Here is an 18407-nt window from a genome sequence, read left to right as displayed (position 1 = left end):
AAGTGAGACCGCTGACTAACACACCCTTAAGAGGTGTTTAAAATCAGCCATGCTTTAAATTTCAAATATTTCATTTATTTGGAGAAGAATTCACCCAATATGTTCCAGCAGCGTTCTGATAAAAGGGCAACAACTTAACTCTGCCTTTCTCTCCACAAATGCCTCCAACTTTTTTAAGTATTTTCTGATTTCAATTCAGATTTCCAGTATCCATGGTATCCTGTTTTTATTCATTCTTACCACTGTTACGCAATCCAATCCTTTCCTTTTGCCTTTTATTGCTCATTGTCCCACTCTTATCCATTTTCATTTTGGTAGAGTCTTTTATAAATGCATTTAATGTATTATTATTGATCTGTTCACATCGATTCAATGAAACCTGGTTATACTTTAGCACTGTGCATGCACCTATGCCCTGTGAATGGCTTCAAAAAGGCAGCTCACCATGACCTTCTCATGGGAAATTGTGAATAGGAAATAAGCGCTGGCCTAGCCATAGCCACATCCTGAGAATGAGCAACAAAACAAACTCTAAAAGGTGTGTTGGTTGCCTTATCCAGTGTTTTGAAAAGGAACACACCTTCTCGACTTGCCCTGTTATTTGGATGACCTCATTTATTCAACCAATTTTAAACTTTAAATTAAAATAAACATCACAAAATTAAAAAAAAACAAAATCATATTTGACAATACTTAGTCCCTTGAGTGGTAGAAAGTCACACTACTTTGTTCTGAGGAAGGGTCACTCCACCAGAAACATTAACTTTGATTTCTCCCCACAGATGCTGTCAGACCTGCTGAGGTTTTCCAGCAATTTCTGTTTTTGTTTCTGATTTACAGCATCCGCAGTTCTTTTACACACTACTTTTTTAAAGTTCTCCCAATGCTTCTAAAATTTTTCGCAGGCTGAAGCACGCATTAGGCGCCTAGAAATTAGCATTGAAATTGTTCTTCTGTAAAGCCCTGGTCAGAATTTATGAACGCTGCATTGTATTTATATTGGTCTCCAGGATATAAATCTAAATTTGCAACACTAAAATTAGATTCATTTCCACCTAACTTTCACATCTCTCATCAAAATTTATCTACCTCTGCCGAAAAATATTTAAAGATTCTGCCTTTTCAGGAAGAGAGTTCCCACTACTCAAATCGTCGCTGAAATTAAAAAAAAATCCTCTGTTGTTAATGGGCGATTCTTAATTAAGTGAACCTTAATTCTAAATTCTTAAATGAGAGGAAACATTCTCTCCATGTTTACCCTTTCAGGCTCCCAGGTTCTTACTGAACCCATGCGTGGGCGCCTATGCAAAACAGTCTACAAAAAGGACAGGCAATTTTGTTTACGTTATTGACAAATGAAAGGCTACAAAATGATTTGCACTTGGGCAACAATCAATACAGAAGTGCAGAAAGCTATCCTTTGGGTGAGTTTCAGAGCTGTGTTACACGCGGAAGAACAATTAATACCCTGAGGATATGCACAATACCAATGATGCGTCTTCAAGATCTCCAGCTTAGTGCACGCTGTGCCTTACTTCACTGAAGAAACAGATCCCATCACTTACAACATTTGAAGCCTGACCATGTCTTTAGGTCACGATAAGGCGGTTGCCTATATCGATTAAGAATTTGAATTTTGGGAAATACGTTGCCACTTGTCTCTTTATCCGATGTAGAACATACCTCGTAACAAAAGTTCTGAGACAGTGGGTCACGACCAAACACTTCAACATAGTTAGGGGGAATCTGAAGGTTCACGCTGGCTTTTTGTATTCCATTGAGAGAATGCGTTGATCCGAAGCAGCAGCCCGTATCAAGGGAGCATCTGTGACGGTGAAAAACGTTCCTACTTTGGTGGACTTTGACAGCCAAGATAACCAAAATCATTAGAAAAATGGATGAGATCGTCCCTAAAGCTATGACTAAGTATAGGCTTAGGTCCGAAGGCAGTCTGATATCCTCAGTTAAGCTACTGACTTCAGAAAGAATTTCACTCTCCCTGTCCGTCAATGATAAGATGATATTTATGGTGGCAGTCAGAGGGGGGAGCCCATCGTCTTTTACTAGGACAGCCAAGCGTTGTTTAGTTGCATCTTGACCCGTAATGCGGCGGACTGTCCAGATCTCTCCCGTGGCCGGAGCAATGGTAAAAAGACCAGGGTCAGTAGCCTGAGCCAGTTGATAAGACAGCCTTGCATTCGGACCTGAATCCGCATCAGTGGCTGACACCTTGGTCACCAGGTAACCCGGCTCTGCTGATCGAGATACTGTCTCCACTGCTGTCGACCCATATTCCGGTATTGGGGATATAATGACTGGAGCATTATCATTTTGGTCTAGAATGACCACGAACACAGCCACATTACTGCTCAGCGGAGGAATTCCAGCGTCTATAGCTTGGACCTGGATCTGAAACTTCTTCAATTCTTCGTAGTCAAAAGAGCGTTCAGCAGATATTACACCGCTTTCTGAATTAATGGAGACATAATTAGAAACGGGGTCGTGGCCGACTTGTGTCTGTAAAATAGAATAGGACAGCCTGGAGTTCTGATTTAAATCCGGATCAAAAGCTGGTACTGAGTAGATAGAACTGCCAATGACATTGTTCTCAGTGATATAGGTGGTGTATGAAGTCTGTGAGAAATGTGGCGGGCTGTCGTTTATATCAGAGATCTTTAGCTGAATGGTTTTGGTGGAGGTGAGTACGGGCGAACCTTCATCCCAGCAGGTAACGGTGATATCATACTGAGAAACCATTTCTCGATCTAGTAAATCTTTGGTGACCAATCGGTAATAGTTCTTAAATGTTGAATCCAATTCGAAAGGAAGGTTCTTTGGGATCTGGCAGTGTGTGTTTCCATTCTCCCCCACATCCGAATCAGTCACACTGATTAAAGCTAGCACAGTCCCCAGTAGGGCATCTTCAGGCACTGAACTGGACAAAGAAGTCACCGTTATTTCAGGCGCATTATCATTCACATCATCCACTTCCACTATCACATCGCAATGCACGGGTACAGATCCTGCGCCTTTGTCCACAGCTTGCACACTAATCTCTAACTGCTTTGCTGATTCAAAATCTAGATGTCCTTTCACGCGAATCTCTCCAGTTGTGGGATCCACACTGAACAGTTCCCGCACTGTAACGGAAATGTGGCTACCAAAGGAATAGACAATTTCTCCATTGGAACCCTCATCTGGGTCAGTGGCGTTCACTTTGATCACCAACGTTCCTATGGGCACATTTTCCATCAAACTGACACGATAAAGGGACTGGCTAAAGGTAGGTACGTTGTCGTTGACATCCAGAGCGTGGATGAGAATCTGTGCAGTGCCAGATCTCTGCGGAATGCCCCCATCAGTGGCGGTCAACACTAGCTGCAGCGTGGACTGCTGTTCTCTATCAAGAGGTCGCTCCATCACCAGAACTGGGAGTTTAACGTCCTCACTGCGAGATTGTACATCCAACTTAAAATACTGATTAGGAGCCAACTGATAGCTTTGCAAGGAGTTGGTGCCTACATCGGGATCGTACGCAGGCTCCAGTGGGAAGCGAATTCCAGGCATTGCTAACTCGGATATTTCCAAACGGAACTGTCCCTTCGGGAAATGGGGAGCGTTGTCGTTTATATCTAGAATTTCCACCTCGACGTGATACACATTCAGTGGCTCGTCGATCACAGCCTCCAGTGTCAAAGTACAACCGAGGCTCGATCCACAGAGCTGCTCTCGGTCAATATTCTCCTGAACCACTAAAATCCCATTGTCTACATTCACACCGAAGTATTCCATCCTGGGACCGGATACGATCCGAAAATTCCTAGTCGAGAACTGCTTTACATTTAAACCCAAATCAGCCGCGATGTCCCCAACAAACGCGCCCAGCTGTAATTCTTCAGGAATGGAATACCGAATCTGTCCAGCAACCAGGTTCCAGCAGAACAGTAAACACAATAGTTGCCATTTTAACAACCAATATATTTTATAAAATCCCATTTCTAGCACAAAGCATTTCAATCCTTTCAGCACGTTACAGCGCTGTCCACTTCGCTCCTTGGAATAAAAATGATTACGTATTCATTTTTCAAAATCCAAAATAAAGAGCCATAATACCTGCAATTGAGATACATTCTCCGAGGCAATTTCTGATAACTCTTCTCAATTCTTCCAAAATCACTAAAGATTGGGAATATAAAATATCCCGCTACTCGCTACCCAATATCACACTGTATCAGATCCTATGTGATGGCGGATGGGACGAGAAGGGGGCAGTCTGGATCTCCAGTCACCGTTCAGCTACTGATTGGTGGATGGAGACCCATTTGTCCTCAACCAATCACAACTCGCAGCATTTCTTAAAGCTATCAGGTCAGGAAGTTGAACATTTATTGTTGTACAATGAAAATCCTTGATCTATTAGTTTAGTGATCTAACTTTCTCCGTCAAATTACTCTAAAAAGAAGCTGAAGAAAGGAGAATATTTGGAAATGCATCTATATACATTCTTGCAAAACACATGTCGCCATGCACGCAAATTAAATAGTTGAAGTGATTTGTTTTTACCAGAAGCCCGAATGGAACTGTTCGAACCATATACTTAATACACAAGCTTCACTTGTCATATTGTGAATGCATAATGACTATCTTATCTGTAAACTACACATAAGTGATAGGAAAACAGAAAATGCTGGAAACATATCATCTGATCCCTTTAAAATGCTCTCAAACGGACATCCACCTTTCACTTTGAGTTAAAAGATTTCGGAACCCTCTTCCGGCATTCTGTTCCCTCTGTGACACTCTGGGGGAAGAGTACAGATTTCAGTTAGCCCCAATAATACTTGCCACTCAACTGCGCCTTTCATGCTATCACAGGTTTGGCACCTAGCCGTCCTCTCTCCTCAACATCCGTGCCCCCAATTACTCCTTTCAGCTGAAGCAGCAATTTATACGCACTTCTCTCAATCTAGTTTAGGATATATTCTGCTCAAAATATTGTTTCCTCTTTCCTGAGGGAATGGATGGTGGGTGTGTCAAATGCGGATTGCCTTACTGCTATGTGGATCACCTATGTTCCGTTTTCAGGCATGACCTTGAGCTTCCAGTGGCTTATTATGTTAATCCTGCACTTTGTTCTTACACTGACATCTCTGTCCTCAGTTTGCATCACTGCTCCATGAAGCGCAATGTACATGTGAGGAACAGTATTTTATCTTTTGACAGACACTTCACACCTCTCCAATTTTAACGCTGACTTCAGTAGGGGGAGGCAACATCTTCGTGTGGCTGTCAATCCAGATAGCCAGATAATGTTCTGAGGACCTGGGCTCGAATCATGCCACGGCAGATGGTGAAATTTCAATTCAATAAAATTCTGGAATTAAGACTCTAATGATGACCATGATTCCATTGTTGATTGTTGGGAAAATCCATCAGGTTCATTGATATCTTTTAGGAAAGGCAACTACCATCCTTACCTGGTCTGAACTGCCTATGACTCCAGACCCACAGCATTGTGGTTGACCCTTAACTGCCCTATGGATATTTAGGTATGGACACTAAATGGTGGTCCAGCCAGCAAAACCCATATCCTGTGAATGAACAAGAAGAACTAATTTCTCACAATAACCTCTGCCCCCATTTTGTTTCTTCTCTTTACCCGTGCTGGGTTTTCTCTTCATGTTTTTGTCACAACTTACAATACATCTACTCCAAACGTATAATTTGTTTCTTGTCTCATTCCGTTTAGCCCTGGAAACTAGTTTTTCGGCTATTATATCTCTCCTGGCATTCATTCTATTGCAGATCCTTGTTTGTCCTTGTCCCACCTACTGCTTACTCAAATCCCAATATATTTCTAACTTTTCCCGGTCTGATGAACAGTCACAAATCTGAAACATGTTAACTCACTTTCTTTCTTCACAGACGTTGTCACACTTGCTGAATTTGCCCAACATTTTCGATTTAAAAAAAAAAATCAGACTTTCAGTATCTGCAATTTTTCACTTTTCCATGCCTAATTCAGGTACATTCTTTCCAACAAATATATTACAAAATACATTTGTATTCACAGTTTTCCCCAAATGAAATATGTATTCACCAATTGGAATTGTTCTGCTAAATGATAGTATTTTGTAGATTTTTGTTTTAACTTATTCCCTTTTAGACGCATATCTTGTTCATTTTGTTTCTTGTGCACTATTTTCCTGTGACACATATTGCAACTACATTGTGCATTTTTTTCCAATTAGAAGGAACAATCTTGAACAGTTCTTATCAATTAGACATAACTGAAGCTCAGCTATCCCCACCTCTTCCACCACCTCCATGGACTTTTTTTTTATATACCATAAATACATAAGTTCTTGTTCCAAAAATGCAAGGAAAGCTACTGGGTTGTATTTTTTATCTTCATCTTCAACTGCATAGAACCACACAGAAATAGTTAGCTATGCGTTGGAAATCTCCATTGTACGTAAGACCACAAGACGAAGGAGCAGAAGAAGACCATTCAGCCGACTTATGTGCAACCAAATCAAACTTGTGGTGTATCTTTTTTTTCCCTTTTGAAGCAATATCTCACCTCACTATTTACAATGTTTGTACATTTTTCAGGAGGTGAGATGTGTGGATTTTTTCCCTTCTCAATGTATTCACTCCTGACGTTACATTTCAAATGAGATGAAGTGCACACCTTTGAAAAGGCGGAGTCATGCTTAGTTGAACCTAAGGTTGAACATGTCTCGTAGCGGAAACTCTGAGACAGAGGGTCGCCACCAAATACCTCCACATAATTTGGAGGTATCTGAATGTTTCTGCTGGCCCTTTGAATGCCATTCAATGAATGTCTTGATTCACAACAGCAGCAGGCGTCCAGGGCACAGCTGTAAACTCCGAGCCGAGTTCTGTTCTTGTGCACTTTCACAGCAAGGACGATTAAAATTACCAGAAAAGTGGACGAAATTAATGCTAAGAATATCACCAAGTAAAAACTCAAATCGGAAGTGAACCCGGGATCTTCATTTAAACTTCCGGCATCAGAAAGCAGCTCTGATTCCCCATCCACCACCGATATACCGATCGTCATAGATGCTGAAAGTGGTGGTGTTCCGTTGTCTTTTACAATAATTGTTAAACTCTGCTTTATCGAATCTCTGCCCTCAATTCTACGGACTGTCCAGATTTCGCCAGTATCTGGTGAAATCGTGAAAAGTCCTGGGTCAGTAGTCTGAATAATCTGATAAGATAGGCGAGAGTTCTGACCAGAGTCTGCATCAATGGCAGATACCTTGGTAACCAGGTATCCTGGTTCTGCCCAACGGGACATTGTCTCTGTTGCTGTTGACCCATACTCAGGTAATGGGTGCAGAATCACTGGAGCATTGTCGTTCTGGTCAAGGATAACAACATCTACTGAAACATTGCTGCTGAGTGCTGGAACTCCAGAATCCTGTGCCTGAACCTGGAACTGAAAGTTTTTAAGTTTCTCATAATCGAATGTTATCTGAGAAAGTATGACTCCATTATGTGAATTAATACGCACGTAGTTGGTCACTGGTTCGTCCTGAATCTGTTTCCTCGGAATAGAGTAAGATATTTGACCGTTCTCGTTAACATCCGGATCGGACGCTGCCACAGAAAGGATTGACCCTCCGATAACATTGTTCTCCATCACATAGGCTGTGTACACGGACTGTTTAAAACGTGGAGCATTGTCATTTACGTCAGTGACCTCCACCCGCAAAGTTTTCTTGGAAGACAGTGGGGTCGAGCTTGCATCACTACAGAGGACAGTGATGTCGTACTTGGAGGCGGTTTCCCTGTTCAGTTCCTCCCGCGTTAACAATTTGTAATAGTTCTTTAAAGGAGAATTCAATTTAAACGGAATGTTATCTGGGATTTGGCAACGGACCTGTCCATTTTCTCCTGAGTCTTTGTCGGTGGTGCTGATCAGAGCCACCACAGTCCCGGGCACATCGCCTTCACTAACTGGACTGAACAAAGAAGTCACTAACACCTCTGGTGAGTTATCATTCACATCGGTAACATCGACGTGTATGTGACAGTACACTGGCAGTGGTGCAGAGCCCCGATCCATTGCCTGAACATTGATCTCAAAAGCATTATTTTCTTCATAGTCCAAATTGCCTTTCACTTTGATCTCCCCGGTTTTGGAGTCCAGATCAAACAGCTCACGCACTGTCCCTGAGGTATGACTGGTAAAAGAATATTCTATCTCACCATTAGAACCATCATCCAAATCAGTTGCATTCAGTTTGATCACCATTGTTCCTTTGGGCACATTTTCATTCAGGCTGACCCTGTAAACCGACTGGGAGAACACGGGAGAGTTATCATTGGCGTCCAGCACCGTGATTATTATTTGAGCAGTGCTGGACCGCGGAGGGATCCCTCCATCCTTGGCAATAAGCTCTAACCTGTGGGTTGATTCTTTCTCTCGATCCAGTGCCTTTTCAAGCACCAGCACTGGCAGCTTCTCGTCCCCACTGCGGGTTTCAATGTCCAGACCGAAGTACTGACTCCCAAGCAATCGGTAGCTTTGTAGGGAATTGGTTCCAACGTCAGGGTCGTGCGCGCACTCAAGGGGGAAGCGCGCTCCCGGTACTGCCAGTTCAGACATTTCAAGGCGGATTTCGTTTTTTGGAAAATGGGGAACGTTATCGTTAATATCCAAAATATCCACCTCAATTCGATAGACATTCAGAGGATTTTCGATCACAGCTTCTATAGACAATACGCATATGAGACTCGACCCACAGAGTTGCTCTCTGTCAATTGTCTCCTTCACAAATAAAATCCCATTGTCTAAATTTACGTCGAAAAACCTTTTGTTGGGGCCGGCCACAATTCGAAAATTTCGAGGCGACAGCTCTTTCACATTTAAACCCAAATCCTCGGCAATGTTTCCAACAAAGGCACCCAGCTGTAACTCTTCAGGAATCGAGTAACGAATTTGCCCCGCAACCAGAATCCAGGAGGAGAATACACAGTACAACAGTTGCCATTTTACCAACCAGTATATTCTATAATATCCCATTTCCAGCGACAAAACATTTCAGATGCTTCAGTGCAGCGCAGCTCCGTTCGCCAACTGGTCTCAATAAACTTCCCTACATACAATTTTACGAGAGCTGTAATTTGCAAAGTACCTGTATTATTTATACATCCGGGTCTTATTTGTGACGACCGTTCTTATTAATTCTAAAATCATCCGTAGATATACGTGCAATTTGCAATACAGCAACCGACAGCTTGCTGTCCATTTTTACACTGTCGCCGATCTTACGTTGATGGCGGATGGGGAGGGAAAAGGGATCTCCAGGCAAGGTCTAGCTTCTGATTGGTGAACGTAGGCATGTCATATCAACCAATCGTTGTCTTAGGCGTCGCTTAAAGCTCGAATGTCTTTGCAAACCTTGGCGTAAAAGCAATATTTATGGTTGCACAACCAAAAATATTCCCACTTCTTTCCATCAATCTTTTAACTCTAGCCTTTTCGCTATCAAAGAGTTTTTCAGCAATGCAATAACATTTTCTAACAAGATAACAGCAAGGCTAATGATCCTAGTTATTATTTGCAGGTAAATGGTACAGCAGTTTCTTTTTGTTAACTGTATGTCACGTATAGATGACCCCGCGCAAAACACAGATGTGGAGACTGTCTATTAGGCAGGTAAAAAAAAGCTTAGAAAACGATCTCTGACTTTCACCATCATAAGGTATTGATACATAAGAACATAAGAAGGAGAGGTATAAATAGGCTACATGGGCCATCCAACTTCTTCCCTCCCTTCAGTAAGAACATGACTCAACATTTCATTAATTCTACTTTTCCATCATCTCCCCATAAACTATAGTTGATTTCATGTGCTTAAATCCATTTCATTTTTAAATATACTTGATTGAACATCCACATCTCTCTTGGGCAGAGAATTCAGAATCCTCCGAGTGTTTTTATTGATTCTTTCATCGAAGTGGGCGTCGCTGACAAGGCCAACATTTGTTGCCCATCCCGAATTGCCATTGAACTAAATGGGCTCTTAGGCTATTTCAGAGGACACTTAAGAGTCAATCACATTGCTCTGTGTCTGAAGTCACATATAGACCAGACTGAAAAAGGCTGGCAAGTTTCCTTATCCAAAGTACATTAGTGCACCAGATAAGATATGTACACCAATTGATGATATTTTCAGTCACCTTTACTTTTATTCCAGATTTATGCATTGCATTTAAATTCCGAGTCTATAGGTGTGAGGCTGGAAAAGCACAGCGGGCCAGACAGCATCACAGGAGCAGGAAAGTCAACATTTCCCACCGAAAACCTTCGTCAGGAGTTCTACTTTCTTGCTCCTCTGATGCTGTCTGACCTGTTGTGCTTTTCCAACCTTACACCTATAGACACTGAATTCAAATTCAATCGGCCTCTGGAATACCAGGGGTATACCACAATACCGCCATCTCCCCTATTTCTCGACATTTCTCTCCACGTCAGCACTAAATAAGGATCCATCACCTTGAGAATATGACCAGTCGTCTTGCCTGTTTAGGGAGGGAAAGAAGAATCTCAGCGTCTCAAAACTGCAGCTCTTTTTATGTAGAGAACAATGAATTCCTTTGCTATTTATACTTTGCGTCAAAGAATTACTAACAGTTTAATACAGGATAACAATTACAACGATAAATATAACGGAATAATTATGAGGGAAAATATCTGACGTCGATTTAGGTGCAGATGTTGGGATGGTGAGGAATTTGAAAAGCGACGAAGATTGAAAGCCCAGGGAAAATTTCTCCCATCGCCTCATATCCACATTAATGTAGCCTTAGTTTAACGAGCGCACCTGCCAATAACGCATTACCTCCCACTCACCCAGAATCCGGGTGTCTCACCTCACAATTAACAGTATTTCTAGAATTTGCAGGGTTCAACATTGGTGGGGGGTCTTTGCCAGCAGGGCCGGCCTTTCCGGCATGTGAAATCCGCATACTGCGAAACATGAAGTCTCTCTTCAGCGTATCTGAAGACGAGCACGTCTCGTAGCGGAAGCTCTGAGAAAGTGGGTCGCCCCCAAACACTTCCACGTAGTTCGGAGGAATCTGAAGGCTCCGACTGGCCTTGCGAGTACTTGTCTCAAAGCAACAACAGGTGCCCCGAGAAGAGCTCCGGTGGTCAACACCAGGTCTGTTTTTATAAACCATGACGACGAGGATAACTAAAATCACTAGAAAAATGACCGAGAGTAACCCCAAACCTATGACCAAGTAAAAGTTTGTATCCGAAGCAAAAACAGCTCCTTCTGGTAAAGTGTCCATCTCGGATAACATTCCTGTTTTACTTTGTTCCACTGATATAATGATGGTCATTGTCGCTGTAAGTGGGGGGACTCCACTGTCTTTTGCAACAATGACCAACTTTTGCTTCCTGAGATCCTTGTCCAGGATACTACGAACTGTCCATATTTCCCCCGAGTCCGCTGAAATAGTAAAAAGTCCCGGGTCAGTAGACTGAAAAATCTGGTAAACAAGGCGAGCATTCTGGCCAGAGTCCGCGTCGGTTGCGGACACTTTTGCAACCAGGTATCCTGGTTCGGTAAATCTCGAAACTGTCTCTGTCGCCGTAGAGTCATACTCTGGCGATGGCTGTGTGAACACTGGCGCATTGTCATTTTGATCAAGGATAATAAATTGAACTGAGGCGTTGCTGGCCAGCGGCACAGCTCCAGAGTCCTGTGCCCGCACGTGAATCTGAAAGTTTTTAACTTGTTCGTAGTCAAATGTTGTCTGAGAATATATCATACCAGTTTCTGAATTAATCTGCACATAGGCGGATATTGGTAAATCCTGGTCCCCAGTTTCCAGGATGGAGTAGGAGAGTCGAGAATTCTGGTTTATGTCTGCATCGAAGGCTGTCACGGTGAAAACGGAGGAGCCGATAACGTTGTTCTCCATCACGTAGGCTGTGTATGAAGGTTGTGTAAAACGTGGAACGTTATCATTAACATCGGAAACGTCCACCCGGATGGATTTCTTGGCTGCGAGAGGAGGGATTCCTCTGTCGCTACACAGGATTGTAAGGTCGTACACTGACGTTTTTTCGCGATCGAGTGGTTGCTGAGTGACCAATCTGTAGTAATTCTTCACAGACGAATCTAGTCTGAAAGGAGAACCATTTGCAATTTGGCATTGAACCTGTCCATTATCTCCCGAGTCTTTGTCCTCCACACTAAACAAGGCTACCACCGTCCCAGGCAAGGAGTTCTCAATAACAGGACTGAACATAGAGATCAAAGTTATCTCAGGTGAGTTATCATTGACATCAGTAATGTTAACCAGGACATCACAGTACACAGGAGTCGCGTCAGGCCCCTTATCCATCGCTTGTACATTAATCTCAAAAACACGATTTTCTTCATAGTTCAAGTCGCCTTCGATTCTGATCTCCCCATTTCTGGAATCCACGTTGAACAGTTCGCGGACTTTGGAAGAGGCGTGACTACTGAACGAATATACAATTTCTCCATTAGGGCCATCGTCCAAGTCAGTTGCGTTTAGCTTGATTACAAGTGTGCCTTTAGATGCATTTTCCAGCAGTCTCATCCTATATACTGATTGTGAAAACACAGGCGCGTTGTCGTTCGCATCTTGTACGATAATAATTACCTGGGCAGTTCCAGATTTTTGAGGGATTCCCCCGTCCTTGGCAATTAGTACGAGCCTATGTGTCTTTTGTTTTTCCCTGTCCAGCGGCTTTTGCAATACTAACACTGGCAATTTGCCATCTCCACTGCGCGACTGGATGTCTATTGCGAAATATTCGTTACTGACTAACGAGTAGGTCTGTAAAGCGTTAGTTCCAACATCTGGGTCCTGCGCCGATTTCAGGGCAAAACGCGCTCCTTGCACGGCTACCTCTGAGATTTCCAATCGGAATTGACTTTCTGGGAAACTGGGAGCGTTGTCATTCACATCCAGAATATCCACTTGGAAATGATACACGTTTAAAGGATTTTCAATCACGGCTTCTAAGGACAAAGTGCATATCAGGTTAGGCCCACAGAGCTGTTCTCTGTCAATTTTTTCTTTCACAAGTAATATCCCATTGTCCACATTTACGTCCAGATACTGCTTCCTGGGCCCAGACACAATCCGAAAATTGCGAGCTTTGAGCTCGTTCACGTCTAAACCCAAATCATCTGCGATATTTCCAACAAAGGCGCCTAGTTGCAGTTCTTCAGGAATTGAATAGCGAATCTGTTCCGAAACAAGCACCCAGGAGGGTAACATAAAGAACAAAAGTGACCACTTCAACAGCCAGTGTATTTCAGAAAATCCCATTTCCCGCACAATGCATTCCAAATGCTTCTGCGCGTCTCGCCATTCAGTGATTCCTTGGAATAAGATTCCGTGTAAACGATTTTCAACGATAAAAAGGGATAACATTACATGAAAATACCTGTATTTTTCACATATCACTGAGAAGTCGATCTGTTCTTCTTATTTCTTTGTAAAATTGCCAACATAAATGAATATTACACCCAGTGTAGCGCTACGCAGCTCTTTATACCGGTTTTACACTGTATCTGATCGTACGTAATGGTGGATGGGGAGGGAAGGGGGCAGTCAAGATCTCTCGACACATTACAGCTTTTCATTGGTGAATGGGAATTCAACCAATGACCATGCAGAACATTTCTTAAAGCTGGAATGTCTCTGTAAATATCTCAGTGATTTTGATATTTAGCATTGTGCAATCTAAATTTCTCCTTTTCTTCCTACACTATTTTGGTGACTCTTCCTCCACATTTTCCAAACTTTGGTGAATCACCAAAAAAGTCTTCTTTAAAACTATTTTAAAACCTGAAATTATTTTATTTCTTCCCTAATAAGGTGTTATACCACTTGACTGATAACTCAGGGTACCCTGCCTTTCAATACACATTTAACACTTTATTCACATGTGATATTTAATCTCCTCTGAGTCCATTCAGTTATTTCAGTTACAAAGGCATAAATTATTGCAGAAACTCAGCAGGTCTGGCAACATTTGTAGAGAGAAAGTCTAGTGTCTAGTGACCCTTCAGGACACTTCTTCAACTATTTCGTTTGACTGTCTGCTGATCAGAATATTTCCCCTAATGAAATATGAGATGCTTTAATTCTGCTTAAAAATGTAAACCCTAGACTATAACACATTGCAACAATACGTATAACCACCATCAGAGCACTGAAACTAAATTTATTTTGCTCTTACGGACCAGGGTGGAATTCCAGAGTAAGCTACAATTTCCTTCCATTCTAAAGTATAGATGATGCAGGTTGCAGGTGGCGCTTCAGGCATGTCAATTTTGGTTTATACACGCATACTTAATGGTAATTTTCTCTAACCGGCACAATTAGCGTGATGGTAAGCCATGTGAACGCACCTAAGGGCAACTTATTGAATAGCACACGAGCTGGTCCAGAATTAGCGACTGGGCCTTCAGATAACAAAGCCGAATGAAAGGATTCTCTCTTGGGCATTTCCTAACCCAGATCTTCATGATCGGCACGGTTCCCGAGGACAATTGTAACTCCAAATCAAACCCATGAGGTGTTTTCTTTTCGCTTTTGAATAAGAACCTCACCTCAGAATTCATAGTGCTTCTGCACTGCGCATGGGTTGGTGTTCTTGGGGTGTCTCCATTCCCCCAATCACCATTCAGGATGTTGTTCTTCCGGGCAGACATAGTGCCTCTGTGGGAAGACAAGAAACCTCGCTTTGCGGAATATGAAGATGAGCAAGTATCGTAACGGAAACTCTGAGAAAGTGGATCACCCCCAAACACTTCAACATAGTTCGCTGGTATCTGGAGACTTCTACTGCCTTTCCGAAGCCCATTTCGGGAGTTCCTTGCAGTCAAACAGCCACAGGTATCTACCGAAGAGCTGTTGTATACCTTAATCGCGAGGGTAATCAAAATCACTAGGAAAATGGAGGAGGTGAGGCCGAAAGTTATCACCAGGTAAAAACTCGAATTGGAAACGAACTCAGCGTTGTCGCTGGTCACACCAGAGAGCATTTGTACATCCGTTCCCGTCACAGACAGCATGAACGTTACTGTAGCTGTCAGCGGAGGCATTCCGTTGTCTTTAACCCCGATTACCAACCTCTGTTTCGAAGCGTCCTTATTCACGATGTTGCGTATTGTCCAGATCTCTCCCGTATCTGGTGAAATGGTAAAAAGGCTAGCGTCAGTAGCATGGAGAATCTGATAAGTGAGGCGTGCGTTCTGACCGGTGTCAGCGTCTGTAGCAGAAACTTTGACGACCAGGTAGCCTGGCTCTGCGAACCGGGATACCGTCTCGAACACCGTGGAACCGAACTCGGGCAAGGGATGAACGATCACCGGGGCGTTGTCATTCTGGTCCAGGATAATTATGTCGACCGAAGTGTTGCCAGAAAGAGGCAGTTCTCCAGAGTCACGTGCCAGAACCTGGATTTGAAAATTTTTCAGATGCTCGTAGTCAAAAGTTCGCTGAGCGTATATGACGCCACTGTCCGAGTTAATAGAGACATAAGTGGATGCTGGCATGTTGTGAATTAGTGTCTCCGAGATATGGTAGGTTAGGCGGGCGTTCTGATTTAAATCGGGATCAAAAGCAGTGACCGAGAGTATGGACTCACCAATAGCGCTGTTCTCCATCACGTGAGCAGTGTATAAAGGTTGCCTGAACTGCGGTGGGTTGTCATTTACATCTGAAACCTCCAGCAGGATGGTTTTGTTGACTGTGAGTGGAGGCGTTCCGGCATCACTGCACACAATAGTTACATTGTATTTCGATATATACTCCCGATCCAGTGTCTCTCCAGTAACCAATCTATAATAACCACTTAAGGAGGAGTCCAGCTTAAAAGGAAGCTTATTTGAGATTTGACATTGGACGTGCCCGTTTTCACCCGAGTCTTTGTCTGCTGAACTGATCAGAGCCACCACAGTTCCCGGAAGGGAGTCTTCACTGACAGGACTGAACAGAGAGGTTAGGGTCAGTTCAGGAGCGTTGTCGTTGACATCAACGATGTCAACTACAACGTGACAGTAAACAGGAGTCGCGTAAGGTCCTTTGTCCTTTGCTTGTACATTAATCTCAAAAACGCTGTTGTCTTTGTGGTTCAAATGCTTCTTAATTTTGATTTCACCAGTTTTTGGATCCAAAGCAAAATGTTCCCGGACTCTATTGGAAGTGTGACTGCTAAATGAATACACGATCTGCCCGTTGAGACCAACATCCAAATCAGAGGCATCTAGTTTAATCACCAAAATTCCCATAGGTACATTCTCCAGCAAACTGACCCTATAGACTGACTGCGAGAAAACAGGTGCATTGTCATTGGCATCTTCCACTGCGATTACTATTTCAGCAGTGCCAGATCTCTCAGGGATGCCTCCGTCTTTAGCAGTTAACACTAACCTGTGCGTATTCTCCTGTTCCCTGTCCAAGGCTCTTTCCAAGACTAAAACTGGTAGCTTTCCGTCCCGACCGCGCGTTTCCACATCCAGGTTGAAATAGTGGTTGGTTGACAGCTGGTAACTCTGTACAGAGTTGGCACCAACGTCCGGGTCGAACGCGCACTCCAGAGCAAATCGCGTTCCCAGAGCAGCCACCTCTGAGATTTCCAGTCGGAACTGACTCTTTGGGAAACGCGGAGCGTTGTCGTTTACGTCTAGAATTTCCACTTGAAAGTGATACACGTTCAGGGGCTTTTCAATCACGGCTTCCAAGGACAGTGTGCAAGTGACGGCTGGTCCACACAGCTGCTCTCTGTCTATTTTTTCTTTTACAAGCAAATTTCCATTGTCTAAATTCACGTCCAGATACTGCTTACTGGGACTGTCCACAATGTGAAAGCCGCGAGCCGATAGCTCATTTTTATCCAAAACCAAATCGTCGGCGATATTTCCAACAAAAGCGCCTAAATTCAGTTCCTCAGGAATCGAATAACGCATCTGTCCGGAAGCCAGTTCCCAAGAAAAGATGATACAATATAAAAATAGCCATTTCAATAGCCGATATGTTTTACAATACTCCATTTCCAGCACAAAGCATTTCAAGTGATACAAGCGCCGTGTAAAAACAAAACAAACAAAAAAAATCCTGGCAGAAGAATCAATTATGTTTCCATTCTGGCGAAACAGCTAGCTTGCCTGAATAACACAGTTTTAAAATTAAAAGAAATCTATGATATTATTGCTAACAAACCTTCTTATTTCTTCTAAAATCACCAGTGGCTGAAAAGTAGAAGACCTAATGTAACGAGACGCAGCTCTACCCAAGCTCTATCTGGTTGGATACAACGGCGGAAGGGAGGGTAAGGCAGTAAGGATCTCCGGGACCATTGTAGCTATTCATTGGAGGAAATGGCTGCCTTACATTCAACCAATCACGACACTGAACGTTTCTTAAAGTTGGAATGCATTTCTAAGACTTTGCTCAATAGTTAGATTTATTCTTGTGCAATATAAAATCAAACCAACCATTTCCTTCATTATTTCTGCACTGTTTTCACTCATTTGAATTATTAATTATGTTCTAAATAGATCTGAAATGTAATTGCCTTTATAAGACATCCGAACCTGGCCAAAACGTTCACTTAACTGCATGTTTAATTGATAACCTGAAAGTTTCCGCCACCACAAAGCTCACTTGGCCAGATTATTTTCTCCATTAAATACGTCTAATTGAATTGGACATAACATTGCTAAAATATGATTGGCAGGAAATCATTTCACCCATGTTCTCATCGAATGGGAGAGCAGACTTGATGGGCTGAATGGCCTGCTTCTGCTCCTCGTTTTATGTCCTTAGATAGGACATATTAAGTTTAATCAACTTTCTTGAAAAGAATGTAACAAAATTCCATCATTTGCCTCAATATTGAGTTGAAATATGTTTGCAACAGCCATGTCTTAATGGCCCAGATATGGTAAGCAGCGGTTTTTCACCTCATCTACAGCATCTGAAACTGTCATTGTTATTGTACTGTACACTCCTGACCCACATTACAACATTCATGGGCTAAAACAAGATTGGGTGCTTCACTGACAGCCTTTGTTTCTCAACTGAGGAATTAATAATCAATGATATGCTGCTAAACCTTTGTGCTGAAGAAATTAATGGGGGACCTATACTCATTGATTTTAAAAGAATGAGCAGTGATCTTGTTGAAATGCAATGAAATATTCTGAGGAGGCTTGACAGAGTGGATGCTCAGGGGCACTTTAAAGATAAGGCACCTCCCGCTTTAGATCAAGATGAAGGGGAATGTCTTCTTGAGGATCAATAAATAGTCTCTGAATCAGAGATAGTAGGAACTGCAGATGCTGGAGAATCCGAGACAACAAGGTGCA

At 42.7% G+C, this 18407-nt stretch overlaps 1 protein-coding gene across 16 annotated transcripts in view; it reads right to left on the bottom strand.

The window, feature by feature from the left end:
• Positions 1-18407, bottom strand: part of LOC109915075 (protocadherin beta-15-like) — a 129047-nt gene that overhangs the window by 55783 nt on the left and 54857 nt on the right. For 2 of the 16 annotated variants that reach the window (XM_048603431.1, XM_048603432.1), the window contains exon 1: positions 10912-13590. The exons of 8 other annotated variants lie outside the window; for them this stretch is intronic. In XM_048603431.1, the coding sequence (XP_048459388.1) occupies positions 10912-13461 (2550 nt within the window). In that variant the 5' untranslated portion in view covers positions 13462-13590. Of the gene's footprint in view, positions 1-1683; positions 4101-6583; positions 9285-10911; positions 13591-14645; positions 17007-18407 lie in introns of those variants that run through there. 6 more of the 16 variants (XM_048603433.1, XM_048603437.1, XM_048603443.1 and 3 more) reach the window with 4 other exon arrangements.

The sequence above is a fragment of the Rhincodon typus genome, chromosome 12, assembly GCF_021869965.1.
Source record: "Rhincodon typus isolate 14 chromosome 12, sRhiTyp1.1, whole genome shotgun sequence".
Classification (NCBI taxonomy): domain Eukaryota; kingdom Metazoa; phylum Chordata; class Chondrichthyes; order Orectolobiformes; family Rhincodontidae; genus Rhincodon; species Rhincodon typus.
Note: the sequence above shows the minus strand (reverse complement) of the source record. Positions and strands in the feature narration are given on the sequence as shown.